The sequence below is a fragment of the Euprymna scolopes genome, chromosome 6 (genome assembly GCF_053919585.1).
Source record: "Euprymna scolopes isolate OS-2025 chromosome 6, ASM5391958v1, whole genome shotgun sequence".
Classification (NCBI taxonomy): domain Eukaryota; kingdom Metazoa; phylum Mollusca; class Cephalopoda; order Sepiida; family Sepiolidae; genus Euprymna; species Euprymna scolopes.
In genome coordinates, this window is record NC_136487.1 from 46,132,993 (window position 1) to 46,153,529 (window position 20,537).

General features: G+C 35.0%; 1 protein-coding gene across 2 annotated transcripts in view; it reads left to right on the top strand.

The window, feature by feature from the left end:
- The window catches only part of LOC145277630 (uncharacterized), a 195,434-nt gene that overhangs the window by 81,198 nt on the left and 93,699 nt on the right, over positions 1-20,537 (top strand). For both annotated transcript variants that reach the window (XM_080129188.1, XM_080129189.1), the window contains exons 21-26: positions 7,403-7,545; positions 8,938-9,078; positions 13,989-14,050; positions 14,985-15,087; positions 17,375-17,534; positions 17,657-17,711. In XM_080129188.1, the coding sequence (XP_079985314.1) occupies positions 7,403-7,545; positions 8,938-9,078; positions 13,989-14,050; positions 14,985-15,087; positions 17,375-17,534; positions 17,657-17,711 (664 nt within the window). The remainder of the gene's footprint in view (positions 1-7,402; positions 7,546-8,937; positions 9,079-13,988; positions 14,051-14,984; positions 15,088-17,374; positions 17,535-17,656; positions 17,712-20,537) is intronic.

Below are 20,537 nucleotides of genomic sequence, written 5' to 3' on the forward strand. Positions count from 1 at the left end.
ATTGACTGTTTTAACTCTAAACAATTCAGACATTAACACACATTCTTATGAATGACACACTGTCCTATTTTCTATTTGTGTGCGGCCGTATTCAACAATTTTTCTCTTGCATTTTTTTATTTTATATGAATGAAATATTCGTGGGTTGTTTTTTTTTTAACTGACCGTATCTCTTTTATCATTCATTATGGCATATCGGCCTTTTTTTTTTTTTTTTTTTTTTAATATTTTCTTGTAAACTTTAGTTTTCTGTGTGCGTGTGTGTTCAAATTTTTTTTTTCTTTTTGTTCGCATTTCTGTGATCGTGTGATGTCTTTTGTTTTTTTTCGTGGTATTATTTATTTAATTACTTTTTAATTATCTTGGACCCTTTTAAAACGTTTTTTTTTTTTTTTCTGTGGTAACCAAAGTTTTTTTTTTTTTTTTAAACCCACCCTTGCTGGGTGGTCTGGTCGCTTCTGGCTCCAAATTGTATTTGTTTTATAGGGGTTTCATTAGCATTATTGTTGTTAGTGTTCATATTTCTTGTTAAAAGTGAGTCTAATTAAAGTGCAGTCTTAGAGTCTTAGTAAAAGAGAGTCGTATTAAGAGAGATGTTGAGACTTAGAGAGCTTGTTGGATTGTGTAGTGGACTTTCGGTCAGCGGCAAGTTGTGGATAACTTGACAAAGACTAAAGTTACCTCTCATGAAAGAGGAGAACTATTTATGGCACAATAGGAGATTCCATTGTGCACACATGGGCCAGTCTATTCCTTGGATTGTGATTGGCTGAATCACCTGGTTGGATATGCTTGTACATAAATACAAGCCCTCAGTCCAGCTCAATCTGATGTCTGTCTTGTGCATGAGCTGGACCCTTGGTAAGTGTTGCTGCTATTATTATTATTGTTGTTGTTGTGTATTATTGACACACAGTTCTTTTGATTATTCTACATCTCCCCCTCCCCCACGAGTAGGCTGGGTTGTGTGAGAGGTGTATTTCTCTTTTAGGCCTAGTTTGTTGTGTGGTAGTAACCTAGAAAGAGCTCGGGGAATCCTTGATCGAAAGCGTGGGGATATATGTGTGGTTTGTTGTTGGGGTTTGGTCGCTGTGTATGTGCTATTACAGGGAGATAGTGGGAGATGCAAGAATGTAGTATCGCTTGAGGGACTTGTTGGTCCTAGTGCTGCACTTGGTATTGGGGTTGGTGCAGGCTTAAGTTCGCATTTTCTGAGGAAACGGCGGTTCCTAAGTGTGATCCTTCTGGATCCGTTAACCCTGATTCGGTATTGTCGATCTGGTAGGGAACTGATGATTTTGCCCGTTGTGTTCCATCTGCGATTGACTGGATTTTGGATGGCTACAGTGTCACCAGCTTGTAATGGTGGAAGGTTGTGGGTATATTTATTGTATCTTTACTATTTTTGCATTGCGGTGGTAGAGCATTTCCTCGCGATGTTGTGCCGCTGACACCCATTCAGGATGAGGCTTGTAGAGGATTGGCTGTGATGGGATGGAGTCACGTAGTCGACAGTGAAGTAATAATTGGGCCGGTGATAGGCCAATGCTTTGGATAGGGGTATTCCGATACTGCAAGATGGCCCGGGCAACACTGTCATTGTCCAAGGAACCGTGGGGGCCTGTGTTTCCTTTCACAATCCTCTTTGCAGTTTTTACTGCAAGCTCTGCCCTGCCATTGGATTGGGGATACGCAACAGAAGATAATCTGTGCCTAACACACCATGTTTTCAGAAATTCTTGGAACGTGCTGGAAGTGAAAGGTGGGCCGCCATCGGTGCTGAGTTCTTCTGGGGCACCATATGTTTGGAACAGTTGTCGGCATATGGACATCAATTTGGTTGTAGTAGTGTGACCTGATTCTAGGCGGTATAAAATTAGCCAACCAGTTAGCCTATCTGCGCAGGCAAGGTATGTGTGATCTCCAATATAAAAAATATCCATGACGATTTGTTGGAATGGCCACTCTGGGGATCGTGTTGGAATGATAGGCTCCCTTGGTTGACTAGGTGCGATGGTTGAGCATACCATGCAATTCGCCCTAATACTGCGGATTGATGCATCCATCCCTGGCCAGTACACCGATTCGTTGGCACGTGCTTTCATGCGGACTACTCCTTGGTGTGCAGAATGCAGGCAGTGTAGGACCCTTTTTCGTTGTGTTTTGGGGATGACGATCCTTCGATCCAACAATACTAGACCATTGTCAGTGCTAAGGCGGTGCCTCACCTCCCAATACTCACGGATTTCGGGAGCAGTGAGATTACGTGTTTTTGGGAAGCCTTGCTGTATTGTGTCTATTAATTTGTTATATTGTTGATCGCCACGACCTGCTGAACGAATTAGGTCTGGTGATAGCATGGCTATATTACTGTTGTCTGCAAATGTTGCTATTAAGGCTGTTGACTCTGTTATGTTGCTTATGTTGTTCGACTCCAGTATATCCATTTGAGAGGATTTTGTTGGAAATACATCAAGGAGGGCTTGCACCATCGCCACTGGGTGGCGGGAAACTGCATCAGGGCCTCTGTGCCACTTCCCGGGGCAATGCTGTATGGTAAATCTGTATCTCAGGGTCTTTTCCTTTAGTCTAAAGAGCCGGGGGTTTTGGATCTTGCTCAGATCACGATCGCCAAATATCCCCTTCAGAGGTTCATGGTCTGTGACCACTATGATGTTTGGAGAACCCATGACGAACATACGGCATTTCTCCAATGCCCATGCTATTGCTGCTGCCTCACCCTCTATTGGTGCGTATCTGCGCTCAGCATCCGTGCAAAATCTGCTGCCGGCATATATCAGATGCCAACCTTCGGAACAGCAGATTGGGGCTTTTTCCATGGTACATTGGCAATGTTTTTGTAGGAGTAGGAAGCCCATTCCTTCTTTGCTCCAATCTGGAGCAAGGCAAGTTGCTCTGTCTTTGTCAAATGTTGCTACCCCCTTCTGGACTAGGTGAATTATAACTCGCTTGGAATCTTTGAATGCGTCTTCAAGGTTTTGATTCCAAGCAAATTTGGAGTTTTGTTTGACGAGGTCCCGAAAAGGCACCATAACTGGACCCAGTGAATATGCCCAGGCTACTTGGTTGACAAGCCCAAACCATGATCTGGCATCAGTAATTGTCCTTGGGACTGGAAAATCCTGTATTGCTTGTATCATGGACTCAGAAGGGGTCACTCCTGAAGAAGTTATCTGGAGGCCTCCAAATTGTACGACATCCTGACAGAATTGGAATTTGTCGGTGTTGAGCACAATTCCATTCTTAGCACATTGGAGCAGAAAATCGAAGGTATGATAAAAGGCTCCCTCAATGCTAGAGTCATATAGCAGGGTATCGTCTACTATCTTCACCTTGCGTGGGATATCTTTTATTATCTCATCGTATCTGCGAGTGTAAGCATCCCCAGATGCGACATATCCTTGAGGCATCCTAAGATACATGTATCTTCCCCACTCAGTTATGAAGGTGGTTAATGGTTGAGATTCTTTGTCTAAGAGAATCGAGTGGTATCCATCAACAGCGTCTAGGACTATTTTCTTTGTTCTAGGTGGCACTTGCAGTGCTAACTGAAATGGCGACCCAGTATGGTGGGTTTCTCGCTTACATTGAGAGTTAAGGTGTTGGTAATCTATTGTTTTCCTTGGATTACCATTCTTTTTGGCAGTTATTACCATAGTACTGCACCAATCAGTAGGCATACCCACGGGTACTGGAGCTATGATACCTTTTTCTACATCCTTCCAAAGGGCTTGTCTTACTGGTTCCTTGAAGTGGAAGGGTACAGGAATTGGGTTATGCCTGGCTTTAGGGATTGCTCCCTCTTTGAGGTGAATGTGGGCAGCTGGGCCGGACATGGCTGGAAATATCCCATCTTTGTTGAATGTCGTTTTGGCAAACTTTTCTAGGAGCCAGCTCTTAAGTTTGCCTATGCTATCTTCTGTTGCGGGAAAAGGGAGGTTTTTGGGGCGATTTGGCAATTGATCTACACACTTTTTAGACTCGGTGTCTACCTCTTCATGTACGTCTGCTAAAGGGTTTGGAAAATGTTTGTGCAATATTCCCACATCGATGCAGGCTGCTCTGCTGAGATAAAGCCGTTGTATGCCCTTGCATATGTAGAGGGCTTGTTTAGTTGTTTTCCCTCTGACCACAAACTCAACTGGTAGCCAACCCTGACACATGAGTGTGAAACCTCCAACTGTTCGTATGATCTTTCTTGATTGGATAAGACTAATCTCTGTGAGGCCCATTTTGATTAAATGCTTTGGTCCCCCAAGACAAATGGCGGCACCACTGTCGGGAAAGACCTTTAGCGTTGTACTACAACTCCTAGGGATATTGACAGCTCGTCTGGGATCTGGTTTTGGTGAGAATGGGATTACTGATGCATTTATTTCAGTTAACAGATCACCTTCTGTAGTCATAATGGTGCCCCTCATTTGATCGAATGTGATATGGGCCATGAGTGTATTCATGGGAGCTTCTTGGTCTTCAAAACTCTTTATCATTGCCGGGCGATATTTCTTTGTCCGGCACACTGCTGAGAAATGGTTAAGTTTCCCACAAGTGTTGCACATTTGATTCCATGCCGGACATGTTAAATGGCGGGCACTTGTCCTTGGAGTACCGTGTTGGTGACTACCACAACCTATGCAGGTTTGACGGGGTTCTTTATCAGCAATGTTATCGTTGTGAGTAGCAGTAGAGCTAGTGCGAATATTGCCTCTGCTAGTCCGTACAGCACTGTTTTTTTTTTTTTGCGATACATTGATATCCGGACTGTAGCTATGTCTGAGGTATCAGTCATTGCGGTTTGGTCCTGTAGTGCAGACTCAAATGCCTCAGCATGACAAATATTTTGGTTGAGAGTTTTTAGCAACCCGGCTTTTGCCAGTAGATCGGTCTGAAGCGTATCATTCGATATCCCTTTGATAAATTGGTCCTTGATGTAAATGTCGGACAGGTCGTGATCGCAGTTGGGGCATGAAAAATTACAGTCTATGGCCGTGGACCTAAGACGAACAAGGTATTGTTGGATGGGTTCATCTTCATGCTGTGATATAGCTGCAAATGTCATCCGATGGACCATGGGATTTGATTTTTGAGTTACCAATGCTTCTGTCATCTCTAGCAGCTTGTCTGGGTTGGTGGTGAAGAACTTAGGGTACGTATTTATGATTGCGTTCTGAACGGATTCATCAGCGCAACTGTATAACTGGGTATTGGCCTGAGAAGTTGGCATGTCCGTTATTCTGGTGAATACTTCCCAGTCAATCCGAAATTTTCTGAATTGTTGAGGGGTCATTTCGAGATGAAGTTGGGGAGGCCTGGCAGCTGGTGCCTTAGCATAGGTGGTCTGGGTAGCGAGCTCCTTGGCTTGTCGAAGGATAGACAGAGCTTCTCCCATTGTTGTGATTCCCAATTCTCTTAGCATGGCTCGATCCATTACTTGAAGGTTTTCTTTCCTCAGTTTTTCCTTCACAAAAGTTGCAGCGTAGCTCTTGGCGGAATCGGCAGCAATGCCTGCTTTGAGGAAATAGTCTTCCCAATCTTCTGTCTCGAATCCTGTTCGTAGCGCCATGTTGGATTGTGTAGTGGACTTTCGGTCAGCGTTCAAGTTGTGGATAACTTGACAAAGACTAAAGTTACCTCTCATGAAAGAGGAGAACTATTTATGGCACAATGGGAGATTCCATTGTGCACACATGGGCCAGTCTATTCCTTGGATTGTGATTGGCTGAATCACCTGATTGGATATGCTTGTACATAAATACAAGCCCTCAGTCCAGCTTAATCTGATGTCTGTCTTGTGCATGAGCTGGACCCTTGGTAAGTGTTGCTGCTATTATTATTATTGTTGTTGTGTATTATTGACTAACACAGTTCTTTTGATTATTCTACACCCACCCTTGCTGGGTGGTCTGGTCACTTCTGGCTCCAAATTGTATTTGTTTTATAGGGGTTTCATTAGTATTATTGTTGTTATTGTTCATATTTCTTGTTAAAAGTGAGTCTAATTAAAGTGCAGTCTTAGAGTCTTAGTAAAAGAGAGTCGTATTAAGAGAGATGTTGAGACTTAGAGAGAGAGCTGTTGTAAGAGAGATTGTTCGTGTTATAAAGTGATTCATACATATAAAATGTTCATACTTAGAAGTGTAATAGAAGCTCTTTCAGTGATGAAACAGTGTTCAGACAGTCTTAGTGTTCACATTGTAGATATGAGATGTCGAGTAAAGACATTTTAAAACACATGATATACAAGACATATAATGACAATTTTCACTTTACCTTTTGGTAGAATTACAACACAAAGACGACGTTTATAAAAACACATGATGAGTATATTTCTTCTCCCGACCGGTCGTTATTTTCTGAATCAAGAATTCAAAGCTTCACATTCTAAGTTTCAAAAGTGACCGTCTCGCTTCTAGACGTTCGAATCCCATGTCTGGACTGTCGTCTGTCGTCCTCAGACTCTCTCCCAGTTTCTCCCAAGTTTCTAACTATATCGAGAACTTCCCGTTTTCCATGACGTCATACACATGTTAAAACATGTATCTTCTTTCACGTGTTCTGGAAATGCGTGTCCAAAACTTTTTCCTTTGTTTACAAAAGGAATTTTAACCTATATTCCCAGTAACCTATATTTCCAACATGTTAAAAACATGTTTATTAAATTATCCTATAGTTGCATTCCTCAATTGAATTTTTATAACAGAATTGACAACGCACATTCTTTTCTTGAAACTATTTTATCTCTAAGCTAAACAATGGTTTGTTTTCACATTCCTTTGCTAATTCTCTCTTGTAATCTATTTCTAAACCTAAATTACGAGGTTCGAATTTCGTCTATGCTAATTTATTTTCATTTTAACTAAATCTCTCTATTTTTATACTTACATGAAAAGGGGACAGACCTTATCATGTAACAATAACGCGTACAGAAATATATATATCAGCAAATTGAAATGCAAAATGCTTATTTCAATTTGCTAACATTTCTATTACTTCTGTGCATTCATTAATTCATTCAAAGCTTGAAGTGGTTCAATTTTAACTTTATCCATCTGTCGATAGCTCAAGCAGTAGGAAATGTGGCTGGAACGCTAAATGTTTTGGTTTCAATTCTAACTGATGGCACCAAGTAATTATTTTTTTTAATTTTTTTTTTTAAACTTTTGAAATGAGCACTATATATAAATAATACTTGATAGATAATTGACTCTGTAATAATAAATACAAAATCTCCATGAATTAAAACATTTTATGCCTGAGCAAGGCCAGGTGCCTACTGCTAATTATTAATAAATTGTTTTTCTTATAAGAAACTATTGAAACGATTTCTTGAGTTTTTGTCATCCCTAAAAAATCCTTTGTCTTAAACGATTTATTATTTCAGTCTCTTCGGATACAGCTTTATGTGATCTGTTTATCAATGATGCTACATGTGTCGTCCATTATCGAATGCCAAAGAAAAAAATCCACATTGGTTTAAGAATACAAACAATGAGTAACTATTATCAACATTACAAAAATAATCAGGTGAACATTTTTTTAATTTTTTCAGATTATTTTTAGAATTTCAAGAAAAAGTTAAAACTATAATCAATAATCTATCATTTTCTTTTTTTTTTCTCTTTGTGTGATAAAACTTTGTTGTTTTATTACCATTCTCATCTTTGTTGATTTTTATCATATTTCAACGCTACAGTTTGTTTTGTACTTTCTGAGAATTTTTTTTTTTATTTTTCAAAGAAATTATACCTTTGACTTGGAAAAAATGAAAATTAGAATTATTCAATTTTGGAGAAATTTTCAATACTTATGAATTCATAAATGAACGTTAATATAAAATATTTATTGTTTAAAAAGAAAAAAAGCTTATAGATTTCTCTTTTTTAGGTCGCTTAAATTACCCTCCCCTGCTTCATTTCAAGAACAAAATAAGTATTTTTATATCCATAGTCGAAATAATAATAAATAATTAAAAAAAAGTTTTCAGTAGCTTTTTGTAGAATATCATTCTAAAAATAGCAGATTATATAAGTTTTTTTTTTTTTTTTTCATTTGCTCTTTTCAGTTGAATTGCCTTTATTCTTTTTATTTTTTTTTTTTATAACTCTCTGACAATATAATTTAAGTGACTTTAAAAGAATCTTTTTTTAAGTTCATACTTTATATTAACATTAATTAATAAATAAGGAAAATTTAATTAAAATCGTGTAATACTTATTTCTTTATAGATTTTTTGGTGCTTATGCAGAATAAGGATCATGCTATTGTTAGAATTTTCTGTGCATTTTACGTAAAATGCCCAAATATGCCAAACTGGTGAACCAATAAAATTGCAGCTACCAACGTTATTTCAGAAAATATTTGCTATCATTGTTTTATAATAAAATAAACTAAATATTTATCTTGATTTGAACAAAAAAAAATCAAAATGTTTTGTTTAATATCAGTTGTTTGTTATTCAAAAAATAAATATTTATTCATAAAACTTACCTTACAATGAATTTTTTTTTTTTTTCTTGATTTGAATTTTCTGGAAATTTTATAAAAATTGTCCAATTGTATTTTTTTATAACAAGTAAAAGAATATTATTTTTATTTTTAAAGTAATTTTTCATTGAATTATCTTTGCAATAACAGAAATAATATATTTTTTCATTGAAAAAATTGGCCAGCATTTGTGGAAAAAATAAACAAAAAAAAAACAAATCACAAAACGTTTGTCTGGCACTTTCCAGCAATTTATGTAAACTGCTTAGTAAATTCTGACAATAGCACAGTCCTTATTCTGCATACTTTTTTTTTCTTTTTTTTTTTAACAAAAATACTTTCACTTTTATTGCTTGTTGCTACTATTAATCTATTTCAGTACTAATAAAAAAAAAAATTTTTTTTTTTTTTTTTTTTTTTTTTTTTTTTCAGTCTCCTGTTAAGATTGTCAAGAGTTATATTCTAATAATACCAGAGAATAAAAAACAAGTGAAAAGCCTGCGATCTTTCTTGATGAGGAGCATTAATGTTACGGACAAAGAGACTTGGGATTTCCTTTCCAACATACGTCAGGTTAATAGACTATTTGAAACTATTTCTACATTTAGAAAGAATTAGTCGAAAGTTTAAAAAATAAAAATCCTTGTTTTATTAAAAGTTCTAACAAGCAAATTAGTTTTCTTAAAATACCTTTTGTTTATAACTTATTTCCTCCACTAACAGGGCTATGTTTTCAGTCAAGTTTTGTTTTCTTGTCACTATTTTTATTTGTTTGTCTACAGCCTAGTGTGCATATCACTTGACCAATTGTCACTAAATTTAGGTAAAATACTGCTCATGTTTACTTTAAAACTGATTTAATTTTGAGATATTTAGGTCAGGGTAACAGACAATGTAAAATTGACACTTTTAGTGATATTTCAATTCTGTTTATCATAGAGATTTACTATTTGGCCCATAATGTGACCAATGATACCCCTCCTTCCCCCCTCTTATATGATCTTGAAACGTTCAGGTATGATTGAAATTTTATTGAATTTCAACTTTTTTTTTTTTTTTTTTTTTTTTTTTCAAATTTAATGTATGCTTTTTGATCACTCAACCACCATGCAAAAGTTCAACCTGATCAGTTTTTGAATCATCAATGTTATAATTTCAATACAAAGATGTAAATTTCAGATAAGACTTTGGCCCATTCTCAGGTGGTCACGATGGACTTATATTCTTATTACTATTGTTAAGGAAATGTTTGGAAAAGAAATTTTGGTGCTTCTTCGTTATTAGAGCTTTGTTTGAGTGAAAATCGAAATATTGAATTTCAAATAAAACCAATGGTGTCTACTTAATTGTCATGTTGTAGTAATGAACATATCCAAAAATTATGAAAAACGATAAGGTAGAAAATTAATTATTAATGTAAATAGTTTTCCAAGATAAGTGAAAATTGAGTTTTGCTAAATTGTCCTAAGATTTTTTAAGTTTTCTGAAAATAATTACCTCCCTTATTACAATTCGAAGTCTCTGGTTTATTTTTTTTAGCAAAACTGAAGTCTTCATTCTGGCACACGGTTGATTACATGTCACTGTGCATACAAGGAGATAGTATTTAATCTGAACAAGTTTTACTTTGCTGAAATGGAGGTGGAGTTTGCAGGATTTCTGGTTATTGCAAACAGTGTTAAAATGACATAAAGAATGACAGAAGCCATACTTCACTTTCCTACCCCTACAAATATCACCAGGGTTAGGTTCTGGTTTGGACTCATGAATCGTGTCATACGTCTTTTCATAAGCAGAACTTATGGCTCCCTTCCAAGAACTATTGAAGACAAAGAACTGAAAGTTCTATTAGGACGAAACACTTGAGCTCTTATTCCAAGCATCAAAGAAAGTAATAGTGAAGAGGATTGAGAACAGTATTCAAACGTTCAGAACGAACAAAGTGACAGGACTGGCGACAGATTACAGCAAAGTAGGTATATTGTACTATTTATTTCAGAAACACTGCAGATGAATTGAACATGAGTTGTAGGGATTGTCACTTTTGTAAAAGGGTTAGAAAATAAACGGCACTTGTACAGTTTAATTAAGACATTAAAAAATGAAAATATCGAAAAGGTTATATTGTACGTATCCGTTTTGGACTGAAGATCTCCGAAAAAAATTTCATTTAATTTGATCGAGTACTTTTTTTTTTTACAGTGGAAAAACATGTTTTTATGAGAGCGCGTTGAAGTCAGCCATAGTGAAAATTTTTAACACGCCATGGGGAGATAACTCCATGTAAAGCGCCAACACTCCCTCCCCATCTTTATTATTAGCTTTTCTTCCTAAAAATCAAACCTTTTGCTTGGTATCATAGCAAATTGTTTTTTCGCTGTAAAAAAAATCTACTTGATGAAATTGAGTGAAATTTTTTTTTTTCAGAGAACTTCGTTCCATAACGGAAACGTACAATATAACATTTTTTCGATATTTTCATTTTTTAATGTCTTGATTAAACTGTACAAGTACTAAATAAACAAATTCCTCTGTTTACACAAAAAAAAAGGTTATCAACAAGAAATGTAAATAGTCCCCAAAACCTGTAAGAAACTGAAAAAAACGTTTGTAGCACAATAAGGTCAAAATCCAAGTGAAACTGCAAAATAATCTTATTATTTACTATTACATTTTATAAAAGGTGTAGAGAATAAACATAATTTATTTGGAGGAGGTGGCTAGGACTCTTATTTCACTGGATCTCGGCACGTGGTCGTCTAGGCTCCTCGGAGGTTGTTACGTAATCTGGTATGCTGAAAGCAAATATCGAAGCGGCAGGCAGGAAGAAAGACAAACGATTGTAGTCTATCTACAAAAGCTTAATTCTCATAAAATTATGTACAAATGTTTTTACAATTCTCATTCAGATTTTGTAAGTTCTTTTCAAAGTCTCAACTCTCTTCACAGACAGCGACCGACGGATGGATGAGGTGGGGAGGGGTCACGTCTTTTCTCTACTCTGATCTGAACTCTGTTCGACTCAACTCTTCTCGCTCTTCTCATTAATTTTCGCACGACAGTTGTATTTATAGTAAGGTAAGTGGATGGGGTAGTACTTCTCTCTAGCCAATAAGATTTCGCCACGAAATCTCCACGAAATCCTAAGCCCCAGGGTTTTGCGTGGGTACAATTCCCACACTGAAATCTAAGTATGATTTTCAAGGACAGATGTCAATTCTGACCTCCGACCCTGGGTTCAGGTAAGGCCAGACAAGGTTCTAAGTGAAATTTCATGTCGTCAACTTTTAGCTGTAAAAATACATTTCTCTGATTTTCAAACAATATCTATTTTGACATGAAATAAAATATGTATATTTATCTTCTCTATCTTAAATCCTTGGGTTATCTGGCGTCACCCGGGAATACAAAGCTACCTCAGCATAGTTCTAACTCTTCTTATGGGGGATTACGTTACAACCATTACTAACGTGTTGTTCTTGAACATCATTTATGATTTTGTTGCTATTCTTTCCTCAGTATCTTTCTATTAATAATTTTTGTTTAGAAGGATATCTGGTACTTACAGGAAGGGGAACCACATAAAGGTTTTTAACATTCCTAACTGAAAGTGTCTACGTGCAACAGAACTGGATTCAAACTTGGCACACTGTTATATAGTGGGAGATGTGTTAGGATCAATATAACATAAAATATCTTACCGCAGGGTGTCCAGCCTTCTCGTGGGTATGGTTGCAGCACACGATGAAAGAATGGAATAATTATGAACAAATAAGAAATTCACTCGCTGTTACATAATGATATACATTTATTATGGAGACACACACACACGTAACGACTATTCAAAAATAATACATGAAAGGTTGGAATCCAAGTATGACAACAGGAACGAACTGGAATGATTTACATTTCTCTATTTTGAAAGTCACTCTTTTTTTCCCTCTGCTCTCCCTACTTCCGATTGTTGATCACCTGAGAATTCAAAGTCTAGGACTCTGACAAGGGGAGGCAACTTTGCCCAACGAAGTAAAGAATTACTCCCCTTGCATTATACTTTTTGTATCGGCCTAACACGCACTCAGGTTGTCAATCTATACCATTAATAACTGAGCCTCCGTCACATCTCTGCTGATGTTGCTCAGTCTCGGCCTCTTTTCATTTATAAATTTATGACGTAAACAAATCCTAAAGTATTTATGCGACTTGCATCTATCTTTTCGTATTAATGTTTGAGGTTCAGACGTGGGAGTAGGAGTTTCTTGGGTTACTCAATTTTCCCAGTTGAGACATGCACTCCACTAGAGAAAAAATTCTTATAATTTTTGTAAAAGATTTAGAGAATGGACAAATTTCTTTTGTTCACACAACCAAGATTATTGATAAGAAATGCAAAACGCCTTCAAAACTTTTTCTAAAGGAAAAATGACAGAGCAGAAGCCAATAATTTGAGATTGCCTGTGTTGTAATCAAGACTATTGAGTAGATGTTGACTGATGTTCAATATTAAGGTATTCTGTTGAGAATTACAGTAATTGTGTCTACACATGAATGATGGAATGTGCTACTTGATTTGCTCAGCCAATTATTAAAACATGTTTTCAATTGACATTTGGAACAATAACCAATAAATTATTTCTTTCAATGGTAAGAATACCATTTTTCTAAAAGACTAGCCTAGGTGCCCGGGGTTTTGGAGGTGTGTTAAGCAAAAAAAAAAAAAAAAAAGTGGTAGTAGGCAGGCTCGAACCCATATCGGTAAGGCGGCAAAAAAAAAAAACCCTGATGTCTTTGCTGTTGTGCCCATTGCCAAACCAGAAGTGACATGGGTTTAAATTAAGGCTATACAATCAAAAAGAGGGAATGACTTTGGAAAATATTGGCAAAAATCGACCCCTCCCTGTAGAAAAGTGCCTAGCTGAGGGTGAAGGAATTAATGTTTTTGGCCAATTTTTCGATATTTGTTGTCTGAAGGGTCGAGCTTCAAAATGATACTGATCTTGTGAAAATCCATTGCCTTGTAAAAAGTTTTAGGCAGGTATACAAACAAACATACATATATTTAAACAAACAGGTGAGATTTATATTATAGATGACAGCTGCTTTTATAGCTAATAAGACAGATGTTTTTATAGCTAATAACTAAACTAAAATTATCAGAAAAGTCTTTAATTTGATGAATTAGAAGTGAACTATTAGTCCATTTTTTTATGACAAAAATGCTTTTGGCTGTGGGGAATGAATTAGAGAAATATGATTTTAGCTATTGATAAAATGAATGCAAAATTTAATTCAATATACAATATATCCACTTTAAAGAAGAATTAATCTAGAGTATAATGTTGGATTAAAAAAATTTTTGTATTTCACTAATTTTCTTGTCTCTTTAAAAACTATTTGAAAAAGTTTATTTAAAATCCATTTTGTTATTTCAATGAATAAATTTGTAATTTTTTTTCTATTTGATTCTTCAATTACTTTTCTAGGATGAAGACTTGAACCCCAAAATAAAACTTTGCTTGAATCTCAAAGCTTTTGGAAAATGCAGGTAAATTGGATGAATTATTGAATGACTTTTTTTTATTTAATCCATTAATCCATATTTGCTAAATTAAACTAACTACATAATATATGTATTTACAGTTTGTTTTGCATTTTTTAGGGTTAGTAGACGTAGAACAGTTGAGGTAGCAGGATCAGTTAACAGAAAAATGCCAAAGAAATATGGGGGGGGGGGGGTTGACAGAAAGAGAGATGAATATAGACTTGGCCAGAAATAGGTTAGTTTGAAAGTCAGTTTCTAAAGCTGTCTTAACATATTTTTTAACCTTTTATTTTCTCCATAATATTTTTTGTTTCAATTAAAGATGAGCAACTCTGTATGGACAAATACAGAGTTGCATTATGGTTACTTTTCTAGTAAAATTTCAGGTTTTTATCCAGAATTCCCCCCTATCTTAAAATCAAAAATAAAGAAAAATGTATATGATGTATGTACACCCATGATGAAAAAAAATATATTCCAAAAATCATGTAAATTAATCAATTATTTTTTTCTATGGCTAAAAAAAAAAAATCAAATTTTATTAGTAACTAAAGAAAGGCTGTTACTCGCCATTTTAAAAAACAAAATCAAGAAACAAAGGAAGATAACTCAATAATTCAAACTTGTGAGCTTTATGTTGTAATACCTACAAATTTCCATTAATTGCTTAAAAGTGATTTTCTTTATTAAAATAAAACTACTTTATAATCAATTTATGTTTTTAAAATGTGATATTTTCATTTATATTACTGGTATAGAGATTTATAGTGATTTTTCATTTTTTTTTTTTTTTTAATTTTATATATAGGTAGAATTCTGAACAAAAACCAAGTTTCACATAATCATTTTAATACCAACATAAATCATTTTCTGGTTTTGACAAAAATTGTTACCTTTTATCTATCATTACCATTTGCTTTTTTTTTTTTCTCCTCAGAAATAAATATCAGTGTAATGACCGCCATAGTGTTGTGCCATCTGTTGATTTAAATGGCACCTCCTCACAGCATATTTGCTTACCGACTCAAGGGGATGTCCGCGTAAGTACTGATGATGAAATATCAAATAGGGTAAATCTGATCATGTAGGTATTCAAAGAGAAGTTTAAGTCGATTCTGATTATATAGACTAGCAGGCCACACAGCATTGCCTGGTTGTAAAATACACATTAATATTATATTTTAATTAATGCAGATTTATTATAAACAGAAATCACATCAGTATTAAATGTAACATTAAATTCCCTTACAAAAATGAAGTAAAAAAAAAAAAAACTGAGATATGTGCATGCAAGTATTATGTTTTTTCTAAATAGTTTAATTTTTGTAAGTAAAAAAAAAATACTCTAGCTGGAATCAAAACCAAAACCTAAATACAGTGAGTCAAGTATGATAACCATTAGACCAGCTTGACATGATCTTTAAAGTGTTTTCAAACCTACTGATTCTTAACATAAGGAAGCTGTCATGTTTCATGAAAGTGCATGCACAGTTGTGAAACAGTTGACAGATTAAAATCCGATGACCCCAAGTACTAATTTTTAAATTTTGACCCCCTTAGCAATCCTTTTTTTTCTGGATGAAAACCAATTAAAAAGGTTTCCACATGTCTGAGTACCCTATATACCAAATTTCAAGACAGTGAATCAAAAATTTGTTGAATATATAGGTTGAGAAGAGTTCTCATACACACATATACACTCACATTCTCACTTTTATATAGAAAATGGAGGAACTGGTGAATAATTTCAGAAGCTTCAGCGTCAGAAAATCAAGAAAATTTCAATTGGAATCATAGTTTTAATAGGTTTGATGTTGATGAAATATTGGCTGAATCAAATTGATCAAATGTATAATAGAAAATATTTGTAAAATTATTGCAGATCTCAAACAAAATCTGCCAGAAAAATTACTTTTGAACAGTAATCCGTTGTCTTGTAAAACTCTTTAATATACTTAGGTATCTTGCGAAAATAAGTATCCTTACCAAAATTTAGGGAAAAAAAATCAAGTTTTGTATTTTGACGATCCACCATTCATTAATTTATTATTACTTGACTAAATGACAGGCTGGCTTATCTCCCCTGCTTTTCAAAATTTCCATTCTTATCAATAGTGGATCGGCAAAAATAGGACTTATGTTTTTAATTAAAATTCTACTCAATAATTTTTCATACTTTTTGGTGTAGATACCTATTTTTGCCTGATACGTAAATATATTAAAGAGTTTCCCTGTTAATTTGTTTGCAAGTGCGATTTTCACCTATTGCCCTATCTATATGAGTGCCAAAATTAAAACTTGTTAAAACAAAATAATATATATTGTATGAGTTTTTGACAGAACTTTGGAAGTGAAAATCAATAACAATTATTCTTGATCACTTATTGTTTTTGATATTCACAAATGATGTAAATTTATGAGTATAATTATTTACTGATGGTGTTAAACTACTTGTTAGACCATTATTTGAAGCAATCACAGATGATACTAAATAAGTTTGTTATATTGTGAATATAGGGTTGATATTTAGAAGACTGCAATAATGCAATGTAAGATTATAGGCACTATGTGTATTAAAAAGAATATGATTGAAAAACATGATGACAATAGACAAAATGACATATGTAATGTAATACATTACTTTCTATACACTGTTTTTTTCCAAGTCTTTCTAGTATTTTGAGGGTCAAACCTCCTTTTCAAAGTAAGTTTATATTCTTCCAATTCATCTGGTGCCCATAACTTTACATTGTCAGAAACTTTATTTTTAAATTTCCTCCAAACAAGATACATTACCACTAAGGTGTAAGGAGCTACTATGAATTAGGGTCTATATCTACAAGGGGCATCCTAAATGGGGAGTTGTGCAGCAAGATGTTTGTTCACATTAAAAGTTCTTCATGTTTGTTCAAGGAGGAAAATGCTATTAAAGAAAAAGCCTCCAGCATCTGGGGACCTCTACACTGAAGGGGTGGGATTTTGCTAATTATCGGGTTCATCAAGGGTATTTACCAGTACAACAAGTTTGTCAGAGTACATTCCATTAAAGTACTTGTAAAACAAGCACAAGGATTTGAAACTATCTACAAACTATGCACAATGCTTCAAGTAAACTACAATATCCTGTTTGGAATTAAAATGTAATATAGAAAATTGAAGTACTGAATATTGGATTCAGGAGACAATTTTCTAAAAATGAACTTTGATTAGCTATTTTGAAATTTTGTTTTCATTAACATTTAATTAAAAGAATTATTAACCTAAAACTTGTTTTAAACTCCATTTTGTATTTTTTTTTTCTAATAGTATTTTTCATTACTATTTTAGGTGAAAATTCTACATGTGAAGACTGCTAATAATTTTTATGTCCGCATTTTGGAACACAAAAATGGATTGCACAAGTCCATCCAAAACCATAGTGATTTGGCCACTCTAATTATGGAAATGGCCTTTTATTACAACAACCATTCCAACAGACTTGTTCTGGGTAAGTTTTTCATTTCTGTAGTCTCGTAAATTGAAACATCATGCTGAAAATTTCCTACTCATTTCCAATTCTCTACATAATGACAAAAATGTTTTTTCATTTATTTTTTTTTTTCTTTTTAGACGAACTAAAAGCTGGAACATTATGCGTTGTGAATACCAGTGAACAATTCTCCAGGTTAATCAATATTTTAATGTTTTGAAAATATATTATAAGTTACTTCAACATGGGCATGAAGGTTTTAGAGATTTTTCTTTTATGGTATACATAATACTCAATTTTTCCGCAACCATAAGAGGCGGGGGGCTGTTCCAAATCCAAACACTGTCCTTCACACTTCAGAAAAAAAATGACATTAATTCTTTTATAAATTACTGCACAAGTAAAATATGCCGGTTCAAAATAAACTAAAAAGAAAACTATTTAATACTAGCAATGATACCCGTGCTTCACACTCGGGTACCTAATTCACAGGCACCCTTGCAGTCAGTCAATGTTGTAGGAGCTGCATCAAATATGACTTTAACCTTTGACATTGATCTTGAAAAATGGTGGTGGTGGTGGTGGGTGGGGGTTACATGGAGGTCACCACTTATCAAGGCCCGGAGGCCACTCAGGGATAAGGGTTATTGCGTGTACAGTAATCAATGAGATAGTATTGTAGTAATCATTAGTATTGGAGATTTGATAGTGTCTTACTTAAGAGGGCGGTTTGTCAGGAATTTGTTTATGTTGGACTTGAAGATATCCAAGTTGTCAGGTGGGAAAAAGGCAAATGGAAGAGTTCCACAGTCGTGCACTTCTGAGAAAGAAGCTCTGCTCATGGAATCTACGTTTGGATTTATGCACAGATAAAGAGTGGGGAAAATTATTGACAGTAGTTTCAGCCAGATGGATGTTTCTCATGAAAGATTGGCGAGGGAGGGGGGGCGAGAGATTGGAGCTCAGACGAGCACTTGCCATGGAAATAACGATATAACAAAGACAGGCTCGCAACGTCTCTTCTGTGGAAGAGAGGCTGCAGGGAAGAGAAAAGGGCATCCTCCACTAAGCTATGAAGTCTATTTTGTACTCCGTCAAGGCAGGATAGGCTGTTTTTAACAGCTCCTGCCCAGATGTGGCAGCAGTACTCCATCCTTGGACGTACTTGGCTTTTATACAGATTGAGAATTGCATCAGTAGTGAGATATCTTCTAGAGCGGTAAAGGATCCCACCATTTTCCCAGCGTCCTTGGCAACAGACCTATTGTACTTGTACCATTTCAGATCAGGAGTAAAGGTCAAACCCAGAAGCTTGTCAAAACATAGAGCCTCCTCAAGACGAGAGCCATCCATTTCAATTGATGCCAGATGGAGATCAGAGCATTGATGATGTAAAGATAGAAGCTTGGTTTTGGATGCATTAAAAGTGACCAGCCACCTCTTCCCTCACTGTACCACGCGCTCAAGATCAGAGGAGAGAGAATTAGAGAGAACTTTGTCATTTACGGCCTTTGATGTGTTGCCATAGATGGCCATGTCATCAGCATAGATGTCAACGAATGATTTAACTGTGTGTTTTGGGAGATCATTGATGTAGCAATACACATGAAAAAATTGAAATAGCATTGAATATTTCAATATTGGTATGCATAGAAAGAGCTTGATGAGCTAAGAAAGAATCTTTTTAAATTTTTGAAATCTGATTAAAATTAAGGAAGTTATGGCTATTTTTGTACCTCACACGTTTGGATATTTTTCCCTCTTTAAGACCATATGCGTTTCGTCACATTTTTTGCACTACTTTTTCAGTAAAAATGTCATATCTTTGTTAAAACACAAGACTAAGAAATGAAATTTACCATATAAGTGTATTTTTGTACAAGGAATCAGAATATGCAACTGAAAATCTCCCAAAGTTTATGGTTTCCAAATAATCTGCAGTAAATGTGCATAAATATGCAGCAATTCCTTAAAAATGCCATGTATCCATAAACAGAAAAGAAGTTGGAGAACTCAAAGTTGAATTGTAATGTGCTTTATGTACAAAAAACTTAAATCTAAACATAAGACCATTTAAAAATGAATATATTGCAATATTTTTTTGGTATTATTGTAGATTAACACCTTCTGTTTAACCCCACTCAACTCCTGACCACCCCTCCAAAATGTGATTCTACCTTTTTAGGAAATTATGTATAAAATGCCATGAAATACTTTAATGAAAGATAAACAAATTATTTTAGAATTGAATGTAAAATAAGTTCCTATTACAGGTCATTCTAGCATTTTAGGGCAGTTAACTTTTTTTTCTATGGGAAAATATGCATGCTTTTTTTTTTTTTAAGATGATTATGTGTAGTTTTAAGAGGGTTTCTATGCAATGAGAATATGAGGAGGGTTGCCATTCGGTCTTTGAATTAATTGTAGGGCTAAGGAAAATTATGTGCGAACATACTGAAAACTTGACAGAGACAAAGCTAACAAAAACAATATTAGGGGGGGGGAGCGGTTAGTTTCACAAAAATTTAATGTAAAATAATTCATCATTTCCTGGCCATTCTAGCATTTTAGGACAGTTAACCAATTTATTTTTATGTGTATTTTTCTTTAAGGAAGGGTCTATTTTTTGTTTGTTTGTTTTAGATGCTTGTATGTGGCTTAGAGAGGTATTTTGTTGGGGGGGGGGCTTGCCACTCGAACTTAGTGTTATTGTTAGGGTTAAAGAGTGTTTTAGGAGGAGACTTGCCACACATAATTTGTATTAGAGGTAAAGTTAAGAGAGCTTTTTTTCAAAGAGAGCGTTCAAAAATTTGTTGATTTCTATTTTCGAGATTGAAGGTGTTAATTCCATAGGCCGTTTATACTATGCTGGAGCAGGTTGTAAAATATCTTTCGCTTAATAAGTAGAAAAAAAAATAACAAAATAGAAAGCTTCCTAATTGTAGTTTGATGTGTTTTCTAACTGCTTTTAAAATTTCAAGAATATTGATATAGATTTTGAGGGTTTGTATTACTATACAC